The sequence below is a fragment of the Gymnodraco acuticeps genome, unplaced genomic scaffold (genome assembly GCF_902827175.1).
Source record: "Gymnodraco acuticeps unplaced genomic scaffold, fGymAcu1.1, whole genome shotgun sequence".
NCBI classification, from domain to species: Eukaryota; Metazoa; Chordata; class Actinopteri; order Perciformes; family Bathydraconidae; genus Gymnodraco; species Gymnodraco acuticeps.
The window spans coordinates 1784695-1796264 of NW_022990235.1; the positions used below are offsets into that span (position 1 = coordinate 1784695).

General features: G+C 38.2%; 2 protein-coding genes across 3 annotated transcripts; one reads left to right on the forward strand and one right to left on the reverse strand.

The window, feature by feature from the left end:
- Positions 1-5567: 5567 nt before the first annotated feature.
- Positions 5568-8636, forward strand: cplane2 (ciliogenesis and planar polarity effector 2). The gene is made up of 5 exons (XM_034219147.1): positions 5568-5897; positions 6485-6637; positions 6745-6869; positions 6989-7128; positions 7232-8636. The coding sequence occupies exons 1-5, from the start codon at positions 5756-5758 to the stop codon at positions 7443-7445; spliced, it is 774 nt and encodes a 257-aa protein (XP_034075038.1). The 5' UTR covers positions 5568-5755; the 3' UTR covers positions 7446-8636.
- Positions 8581-11553, reverse strand: LOC117548094 (rho guanine nucleotide exchange factor 19-like). Of its 2 annotated transcripts, none has more exons than XM_034219121.1 (10): positions 11283-11553; positions 10978-11042; positions 10590-10681; positions 10180-10340; positions 9935-10099; positions 9727-9856; positions 9572-9646; positions 9385-9477; positions 9002-9297; positions 8581-8907 (listed from the first exon to the last, which is right to left on the reverse strand). In XM_034219121.1, the coding sequence occupies exons 1-10, from the start codon at positions 11351-11353 to the stop codon at positions 8844-8846; spliced, it is 1212 nt and encodes a 403-aa protein (XP_034075012.1). In that variant the 5' UTR covers positions 11354-11553; the 3' UTR covers positions 8581-8843. The 2 variants fall into 2 exon arrangements, with proteins under 2 accessions (XP_034075012.1, XP_034075011.1); XM_034219120.1 differs by having other exon boundaries at positions 10590-10882.
- Between the last annotated feature and the right edge of the window lie 17 nt (positions 11554-11570).

Consider the following 11570-nt stretch of genomic DNA (forward strand, 5'->3'; position numbering starts at 1 on the left):
CATTTGGTCCAGACATTCACAGCCTTTGTGAACTCTGGTGATCCCAGACTTTTCATCTAGCCCCACCATCAGGTCCAAAATGTACTTTATGCATTGCTTAGGTTATGATCAATACGTAAAACATTCTCATCAGCCAGCTGCACTATGTGTTTAATAGCAACTATAGTCTCGGAAAACTAGAATAGTAACTATGACTAATAAAAATACACATGACACATTATGTCAAACTCAAATGTTCATTCAAGAAACTATATTTATCAAATATCTCTAGCTGACCTTTCATATTTTTGCTAGCCTAACACTAGATTTAAGATCCTAAAACCTCAAAAGTGACTTGACTACTTGATTATGATAAACATGTTTTGCTTACAACCTCTTCACAAAAGAAACTCTGCAATGCTGTCACAAATGGCTCTTAAAAAGTAAATCAAGACTTAATTTAAAAAATGTGAGAATAAAGTTTAAATAAAAGTATAGAAGAAATTAAAAACCTTTGAGAATTAATCAAACTACTAGTGATTTATATAAACTGTACATTTTACTTTATTTTCAACTTTAATCTTTATTGTGGAAATGCACAATTAAAAAGACCTTCTCCCTCTCCCTTTCTTCTGCTTTATGTATTCTATACTTAAAATGTCAGTGTTCAAAACATGATCAACTCTCCTGATATAGGTTGCTAACCTCTGGTGGCACTTTTCTTCTGCCACCATCACCTGGTCAGAAAGTATGTTCTCTTTACCCTGACTGGTGAAAATCAGAACAGATCTGACCTCAACTTTGATCTATATTTACAGTTTTGTTTTGTTAACAAGAATTGCTCGAGAAGTGCTTGTTTTGGTGGAACCTGTCATCCAGACGGAGTTGATCAACCTCGATGACTTTGCCAAGTTGAAGCAGAATGTCACATGTACACACAACTGTGCTCCATCCTTTCACCGTCACTCACTCAGACATGTTAACCTCCCCCTCTGCTAGGTTTCACCGGAAATTAATTAGAACAGTGTGACAAATCTTAGAAGCACAATAAGATTAAACATTTGATTTAGGGCTGAATGTTGATACATGTTCTGACCATTTTCTCTTTTGAACATTTAGTCTCCAAAATGTGAGAACTAAACTGAAAATGTCCATCTCCAAGTCCAAGGTGATGTCTTTCAATCTTTAGGTTGTTTTCAGTACAAAAGTCAAAGATATGCAATTTACCAGTGTTGAGAGAAAATGGAGACTAAACAACGTCTATCGTTGACTATACAATATGTGTGTCTTTTGATTTCCAGCTAAACACTAAACAAGTAAACAGGTGGGAACAATTACTGACAACACTATGTTTCCATGGTAGCACACTGACACCGTCCAACTGTTACTATGTAGGTAAAACAACTCAGAAAAGGTACATACAAAAAAGAAGATGCAATAAATCCACATATTTGAGAGGCTGAAAACAACATGTTCTGCAATTTCTGGATGAATAATGAATTCAATGATTAATAACTTATCAAAAATAATTGTTGATCTACCAAGATATGAGTCGACTAATTGTTTCAGATCCCATTTTAAAAGCTATTTTATTGCGCAATATTGACACTTTTATAATAAGCTGTGAATGAGAGTTCATTAAATATCACACCTGATAATTAAAGTTTATTCTGTCACAGTGTAATAACAGCTCCACGCCCTTTCCCACATAAACACAAAGACTCATATGCTCCAAGTCCGGGGTGTGGCTAGAAAATGTGGTCCTCTGACAACAGTTCAACAAATGATTTGACACATTGCAAATCTACAATCCGTGTCATGTTCCAGCTGATTCTCACACACACACACACACACACACACACACACACACACACACACACACACACACACACACACACACACACACACACACACACACACACACACACACACACACACACACACACACACACACACACACACACACACACACACACAGAGACACTAGAATGGCCTCTCTTTATACATGCGAGAGCTTCTTCAGCCTGTATTTCAATCAGGAGAGACTTCATTTTGTTTAAAGAACATTTATTGACACATGCCATATGATAAATGTTAAGTCTTTGGTGAAAGGAGCTCTGGATGGGGAGGAGGCGGGCGGCAGCGTGAAAACCTGAAATCACAGCTGACTGCAGGAGAGAAGAGAACCATTTTAAAGTTTGGCTGCAGCATGATGATTGGCTGCTGGAGAATGAGGTGAAAGGTAATAGGTTAAAAAGAACACCCAGTCATTCCAGAATTTGAATGATTGGAGGACAATTTAGTCACCATAGGGCGACTGTGGCTGCGAGGGAGTACGGTCGTCTTTCAACCAGAAGGTTGTGGGTTCGATCCCAGCCCATGCAGTCAACATGTCGATGTATCCTTGGGCAAGATACTTAACCCTGAGTTGCTCCCGATGGCATGGCCAACGGTGTGTGAATGTGTATGCATGTTAGTGCATACACTGCTCTGTGTGAATGGGTGAACGACATGTAGTATGTAAAGCGCTTTGAGGGGTCTTAAAGACTGGATAAAGCGCTATATAAGTACAGTCCATTTACCAACACTTTTGAAAAATGAACCTTTTATTTATATGATTTTCTGTTATGTATTTAGGAAAAACGGACAATAAACCATCAAAAAAAGTGATTTGCCCAGCTAAGGCATCAAATGTACACTTTTTATTAGATGTTTTATTTGTTGTGTGCCATGCTTTGTGCAAACCTGTTACAAATACTCATTAAGCAGAACAAAGTATTTTCAAAAATATTCTTCAATACATTCTTTACTATTAAGTAAAGAAAGTCACATTTACATTAAATACTCATGTCGTTTTTGGATAAAACTGGTTTAATTTTATTATTTTAAAAGAAAATGATACAGTAAACCCTGTAGTAACAGGGTTGCATAAAGTAACAGGGTTGAATGTTACTTTTGATTGTAGATCATAATGAGACATAGTTTGAGACAAATAAATACTCAGGACCACAGAAATGTTGTTTGATCATATTTTATATATATTTTCCAATGAAGAATTAACCCTGTTACTCTAATTTAGTTACAGGGTTGCAAATCAAAGCTAATTGTAGCTTTTACCTCAGTAATTAATGCTAGCTGCACAATGTAATGCTATTGTCAAGGAATGGACACACTTAGATATTTAACTAAAGAAAGATACATTTGAAATTAATTTGTTTTAGTCTCATAATATGAGTAACAGGGTTGCGTTTGTATGAGTGCTACACTCCTTCAAGAGTGACAAGATTGGAAATATATTAAAAATAAAAGAGAGGACTTACTTTTGGTCTACCCATGGTAGTAGTGGCACATGGCTTGCTGATGTGTGACAAACAGTTTTTTCACTTCCTCTGCCAAGCTAAAAAGGTTTCGGTAACAGGGTTGCGCGCATGTTGTGGGACACACTTTCAGTGTAAAATTACTGTTATTTAAAATGTGTTTATGATTTAACAAATTGATTTTGCCATTACAAGATAAATATATCAATAGAATAATACCAACAAAAGTCAATAAAAACCCTATTTTAAATGTTATATTTGACATGCAAGTTGGTCACCAAGAAGCTGGGACAAGAGACAAATGCCATTTTAGGGGATGTTCGAGAGCTATTTTAAATAATATTTTTAAACCACATTTTCTACAACTTTATATACATTTTGTCTCAAGACAAGTATATTTAACACAACATGTGTATGTTTTAGCTTTTTGGGCATGGACTATTTGATTTTTTATATGTGGGACATGAAATGCCCTCCAATTCTGGAATGACCTGAATGGGTATATACCCAGTCTTCCTGAAATAACTTGTGCTGAGCTTCATAGAGAAAGATGGAGGCTCTCAGCAGAAACAACAACAGGTCTGATAAACAAAGACTGATCATATTTGTACTACTTTTTTGCCCTTTTTATGTTTGATTCACCTGTTTTTTAATAAGATGAGTAATTGTTAGATTGTTGTTGTTAGTAATTATTGTGTTTTGTTTTAGGGCACTCATATCCAACAGGGAAGATCCAGGTCATGGGAGACATTTTCCAGTTGTCATCACAACTTCGAACAACCGAATAAAGGTGGAAGCGGAGAAGGTGAGCCACACAGTCGGCCTAGAAAGACCTGTTCATGTGTCCACAAAACAGTTGTTTGATATATGTAAGGTCGTTCAAGTATTTTGTATTGCACTGTAGATTTTTCTTTGAAGCCTTAATACATGCTGATCAAGATTAATTCAAAAAGAATCAAGTTAAAATAATGGCTTTAATGCAATGGATTACTGGAAATGGGCTACAGAACATCTCCACATTTGAAATCCTTTTTGTTTGACCATGTACATTTGAAATAGGAAAAGAATGTCAATACATTTCAATTTAGAAGCATGGTAAGCCTCTCATACTTAAGAAATATGATTAAAGAAATGTGTAAAATTAAACAATGGTTTGAGTACAACTCATTAATTTCTGTCCTCATTCTCTCTGCAGCTGCGAAGATGGTGCAGTCACACACACTTTCTGCCATAGATGCAAACTGCCATCGAGTGTGGACCCCATATCTGTGACCATGAGCATGGAGATTGGAGCAGCGGGGCCCTGACTGTCAGAGCTCACAGACTGTTTTCATCTCCTCCCTGTGTATCTCCTCCCTCCCTCAACGCTGGAGTTTAGTGAACTCTGGTGGTGGACGAGAAGTACTACTGAACATATTAAAGATCCATAATACTGGTCAATGCACTCTATTATAAAAAAGAGTGATTTTCAATGATAACTATGTAGGTCAAACATGTCAATGACGGTTGAAATAAATGCGCACAACTTTTGTTAATTGTATCAACATGTCTGCTGCAAAACAACTTTATTAATCCCAAATTGGGAAATTTAGAAATGTTCCCAATTTGGGATTAATAAAGCATGTATTATTTTTTCTTAACTATCTATTTTACCCTATGTTTAAATTATTAACCAAAAGTAATACAAAGTCAGCCTATATAGTTGATATGACAAAAAAAAGGCAACAAAGAAAAGAAATAAAGACTTATGAAAAGGGTCTTGATTGATCAACAAAAAACTAAAATATGAATGAAAAATGTCAAATGTATAATTAAAACACAACTGTCTAATTTATTTTGTTGAGTTTTTGTCATGACCCATATTCAAAAAGTCTTGCCAGCATTTCTTGGGTGTGTAAATGAATGTAAAAACTGTGTTGATAAAAACAACTTTATTTAGTGTTTCATGCAGCGTAACATTTATTAATTATCCTTTAAGGTCTGCTAAAACTTTATAATAATAATAATAATCCTTATATTTATTATAGCGCTTTTTCAATGACTCTCAAAGCGCTCCTTACAAATATAAGGTTAATTTATGAGGTTAACCTTAGCATACTCAAAAGCAGTGCCTGTTTTGTTTAAGGCACGACTCTTTATTTTGTCCCAAAACACATGTTAGTGGCAGATAAAGCCCAAAGACACAAGATTTATCGAAGCACCTGAAGGAGACATCCTAAACTACATGGGGAACGGAAGTGACGTCAAGCGGTTGTCAAGGGATGATTTAGTTTACGGAAGTTCTAATCGATTGGCTGCACTTAAAACATGTTGTTTGTCGGCTCGACTTGCAAGTTTTAAAGCACTTCGTTGTGAGAAAAGGCTGTTTGCATTTCTTTGATTGCGTCTCCGGTTTCACGAGTTGTCTTGTTCCGCTACAGTTCGTCCTTTCTGGATCATAAACTGAACATAGCAATGTGATGCTAACTAGAGGCAACAACAACAACATGGCACAAGTTTCTCCTTCCTCCGGATCAATCATTGTGGCAGACTGGCATCGGTGTAAAGACAGCAAAGAGTATTTCAGCAAAATACTGCACAAGAAGAGGCGCAAAAACTTCGGTAGGACAAATAAACTTTAGCATTTTAGTTTGACACAAGGAATTATTTCGACAGTACATTTTTGTGACTAAGAAAACACATGCTGTCTGACATTTTACAGACATAACCAGATACAATCATTTTCATTTCATACTAAACAAATGAGCTGTACAATCTAACAAAGTGGCTGGCAGATACAGTTGCCTTCTCTTTTTTAAATCTACACTTTGGCTACCAAAATAAGGTGTCCATGAAGTGTTAATAATAATACAATGCAACAACAAAGTACACTGAGGTTTGAATTACCGGGCAAGCAGAAGGAAAAAAGAATAAAACACTTAAAAAAGGATGTTGTTAGGTGTACTATTTTATTTGGCATATGAACTTTATCACTCAAAACCAGATGACAAAACGTACATGCTGTCCTGTGGAATAATACAACAAGTAACAATTCAACAGTGAAAGTAAACAAATGGACATAAACCTGCAACATAACACAATTATTGATCCATGTATGTACGTATAATAAATAATACAATTGAAAGTATGAATATCAGTATCTTACAAATGTAAGCATTTAGATGTTTCTTTTATAAATGATTTTACAGGCCTGTTGGAGTCTCCGGTGATGCCCCCACATGTAGCCGTGGACACCGTTCACTATAAAATCTTCCTCTCCGGCAAGAGTGGAGTGGGGAAGACTGCTCTGGCTGCACGTCTTGCAGGCTTGAATATTCCTAACATGCACTATGAAACCACAGGTAGACCCAGATCAATGCGAATCAGTTGTTTTTTAAGAATAATTGACACATGTAAAGGGTTGATCAGGTGAGACCACACATTTTATTTTACTTATGTTTTGTTCAAGGTATTGAGACAACGGTGGTGTACTGGCCGGTAAAACTTAGAGAAAATGGCAGAGTGCTTTTCTTCCGTCTGCAGCTGTGGGACTGTGGGGAGAATGCCTTGCGTAGATTCGACCATCTGCTGCCGGTGTGTTGGTGATATAGTGTGTTTGCACACTACGCTCACATTATTCTGTAATAGACTAAACATACATTCCTGATGTCTTCTGTCAGACGTTATGTTAAATCACACTTTCCTGTCTCCAGGCCTGTAAGGAGCAGGTGGACGCCGTCCTCTTCCTGTTCTCCTTCACTGACAGGACCTCCTTTGATGATCTGTCAAACCAAATCGCTAAATGGACTGGGGCTCCTGTGGGTCGTGTTGTGAAATTGGTGGTTGGCACCAAGTATCCTCTAACATTCTTTAAATAAAATATGAATGTTATGAAAGTTAATCTGAATCTATAACTGCTATATCTATTCAGAGATTGGCCTTAATGTCTTCTTCAGATTTGACCTTTTCATGCACTGTGACGTGGCAGAGAGAGACGTGAGGAACTTCCAGGAGACGTGGAGCGTACCAGTGCTGCGTGTGGGGGGGGAGGTCAGTGACGGACTGGGGGATGTGGCCTCTCTCCTCAACTGCCTGGCGGAGCACCTGTGGCATCAGGACTGTGTATCAGCCAGACGCCATTCACAGCAGGAGACAGGGACTGTACTTTAATCCTGACTTAGATGTTTTAGTAGGCAGTTTAGGTGACCTGCACTCAAGGTGAGGTCCCTGCAGTGTGCCTGTGTATTGACAGCTGATCTGGGAGAGCTTTAGATCCCCCGGGATGAGATGAAGGAAACTTATTTGGGGCTGATTTGATTGTTTCATATAATTCTATTATAATAATACATTTTATTTTTAGGCGCCATTCATGACACCGTACAATTTGTTAAAGAAAGAAAACGCTAATAGGCAACAGAACATGATAAAAACACAAACAGGAAATCATGGAGGAGACAGTCAAGTGGACACAAATGAAACATAATGGGGAGCACTACAGTGAGTAGGCAGATTTGAACAGGTGGGTTTTTTTAAAATTGGGATTTGAATGATCACTGCAATACATTTTATTTGTACTCACCCTTATGTCAGCAGGGTGTTGCATCAATATCGTGAGACCAGATAAGCTCATCTAATTGTTCTATTATGTGCCTCGTTGTCTCGTCTGTCCTCCTGCCTGTGAACATTGCACGCCATGTTAAAGGATGATTACATTCCTAAAATGCTTCTCAAGGAGAATACGCTCAGTGCAGGAGCCATGAGCAAGGATGCACAGGCAGGAGCCATGAGCAAGGATGCACAGGCATGACAATTTACTGATACAGCTTTTCAATTCTTTAATATGACAACTTGAATCACGTCTCATGTGTTATGCCTGTTGCCTCTACTCCTCGCACCTTCCATCGCTCACGTTTCAGGTCGGAGGAACATATGGAGAATGTTTAGACTGAGAAATAATAGATCGTCTGAGACTATGGTTATATTAACCTGCAGACGTGTTTATTATTTTGTGTTCTTCATGACACTGGATGCCTGTTTGAGCACATACAGTTCTCAATTTTAAAATTACAGCTCGTTTTTCTTTGTTACCGATGATATTACAGATTTCCTTTATACATGTACTTAAAACACCTACACTGAGTCAAAATAATGTCTGCTTGGTATTGGGTTCATTGGATCAGTATTTCACAGTGAGAAGATCAGTGGCCATTTTTTCCTCAGACTCTATTTACCTTCTTTATTCATTTGAAGTGTTTTTGTCAGAATAGGGCTAAACTTGTTTATAATAAAGTGAAAGACAAATTGATTAAAAGTTTCCAGCATTTTAATACAAGTGAATAAATACATTCTCAAGAAGTAATACAAAAAGTGTCCCTTTACTTGCCTTGTGTCAAATTGTGAAAAAAAAGTGCATGTTTAAATCCTTGTGCCATATGGTGCCCTTATTAAGATTATAAAAAGGTGCAGTTAAGTGGAAGATAAATCAAAAAAGTCATACAATAATTGTTATCATCACATGTTTATATTAGAAATGTGCAATTTAAAACAACCACAATTCGAAGTTTCAAATTAGTTTGCAGAATCATGAATCCTCTCACACTGCAGCAACTTCATCCACACCTCTGTATCCGACCTGCAATACAATCATAAAAAGCCAATAATAAATGAATCATCAACTACAGGATATTTATTAGTATTAAAGACATATACAAAATGTCCACTTGTACCTTGTTTCTGCAGCAAGTTTCATGGTGGTGGGTTGTCCGGTGTGACTTTTAGAGAGATGCAACAGGAAGGAGTCTGGGGGCGGACCCAGGAGCTCATTCTGAACATGCTCCACTTTCACATGTCTGGGGAATTCAGCATGATCCATAACTGTGAACCCCGCTTGTTGGAAACTATACTTCTTTGATGAGATGACCAAAAGGTCATTAAAGAGGTGGAGGTATACACTTGAGAAGCCACTTTGTCTCATGGGACCCTGGTGCAGCAGAACACGCCCGCTTACAACCAGAGGGACAGACTGCAACGAGGAAGAGACATTCAGTCAGATTTTATATAAAAAAAACTTGATCCTGTTTTTTGTAACCTGTGTTAAGAAACTCGCCACCTTCATTTTGCCAAAATCCAGCAGCCTGTCCAGATAAACCAGCTCCTCAATGTGTTCCATTTTTCGGACCCCCTTATCACACTCTGTTACAATCTGTGGGTCAGAGAAGATGCATAACATTTCAAATTGGTTGAGTCTATTTGCTAATCATGCCTTCGATTGCTCACAGATCCTGTAAAACTCTTACCTCGTGGATGGCTGCTATCGCTTTTTCGAGATTGGATATAGAGTCAGCGTCTGGTTTGGTCTGTTTCAGGATGCTCTGAAATGAAAGACAACCGAACACAAACCTTAGAAGTATGTATATGCATGCAAACAATTAAAATATCATGAGACGCTAACCTGAAGGAGGAGTTTAATACGTGTGATTCTTTGGAAAGGAAGGGCAAGGAATGACTTCAGGTCCTGTCTTTGACAGTCTTTGTGACTCTCAATGTTCCTGATTAAATGCAGAAAATCTCTGTTTTGCTTCCTTGGAAATGGAACAGATTGAATGTATAGTTATTGGTGTTGTGGAGCGCCAGCAGTAATGTAATGTACAGAGACTTACAGCAGCTGGTTGACCATCGTCTCCTGGTACCTCATGTTGGTCACATACGGCACATAGACCCTGTGAAACTCAGGGCAGTGCTGCAGCACAATGTCTTCCACCTGAGAAATCAACACACTCTTCTCCAGTTGACCCTCCAGTTGACCTTCCAGATCCATAAGGAACCTATAAGTGACAAAAACTTAAATTTAGCAGACGTAAACACTTAAAAAAAAAAAAGATGTAGTGATATGTGGAGTTCTCACTTTTTACTGGCTTTCATTATTTGACAAATGTTGGAAAACAAATTGTGATGCTCCATTGGAGTCAGGGACTGTTTCAGTTCCTTCGAAGCATAGAAGTGTTTGACAGCAATAGTAAGGCTGTTTAGGTAAGACACTTCAGAGCCGATCAACTCAAAGATCGACTTCAGAGGGAGAAAAAGAGAACAATTCATTATTTATACATTTCTGTGACAATTAATTTCTCTGCAAAAGTAGGAGGATATTTTGATTTCTTACTGTCAGCAAAACTAATAAACCTCAATAATAAATTTGCATAGTTTCACAGCTAAAATAATTCCCTGGAAAATAGTATATTTAATCCCGTTTTGGGAATATTTCCAATAAACTAAAGTGTCCAACTGAGCCTTTAACAATAATATGTTGTTACTCACCTCCTGAAGGTGGATCTCTCCGTCTGGCAACCTTCTGAGCAGGCCAGACGCCTTCACCTCCTCTAGATCTTGCCAAAGGATCGAACACCTGACTGGGGGAGATTTAGCCAAGCATATATTCGCATCAATGGATAGTTGTTGAAAGCTTTTATCCGCGCTGCTGAGGTAGGCAATAATAGGAGTCTGTAGCTCCTGGGGGATTGTCAGTGCGCTCAAAGAACCTGTGTTCGGTTTGTTCAAATCATCGCTCTCCGCCTGCACACAGTATTCCTGGTAGTCCTGGTACAGATGGTCTTCAGAGCAAACAAGGAAATGAAGGAAAGTCACATGACATGGCTGTAGGTTACACTATTAAACCACTCAATAGCGCAGAGAAAGATACACTTACATAAATTGAAGTACTTTAACAGGAAGGACACACTCAGCTCTTCCTCCTCGGCTGTATCTGCAGCCCTGCGTTTAATAAGCAGTTCAGTTAGTTAAAACGTTTAAAATGTTATTAACACAGACAATTCTGGATTGTCCTCCTCCAACTAGTTTGCTGAGAAAAGGGTTGGGCTCTAGGTTTCAAATCCCAAGTTAAAGATACGTCTATGGGAGGGATCTAAAAGGAAAAAGATATTTCATCGTCACCCAATCCTACAAATAAAGTTAACTTAGTTTTCGAAGTGAAGTGCACCATGCGGTCCTTACCTTGAATCCTGAAGCTCACTGCTCCCATCATGGCCTCCAATGTCTTCATGTGTGCAGTCACATTGATCCATAGCGCCTCAGTCTCTCACTCAGACTCTTTATTTTAAAACTCTGACCAAGGTGCAAATGTGGATGTGTTTGTCTACCTCGGGATCCTTTATTTGACCCAGAGACACTCAGATTGAGTGAGCCAGGCTGATGCAGTCTGAACTGAGCAGCAATCACAATAACTGGAACCAGGTGTGTGTTTCTTTTCAAGCCTCTCGTGATCTCTCTAGCTGTGTCCCA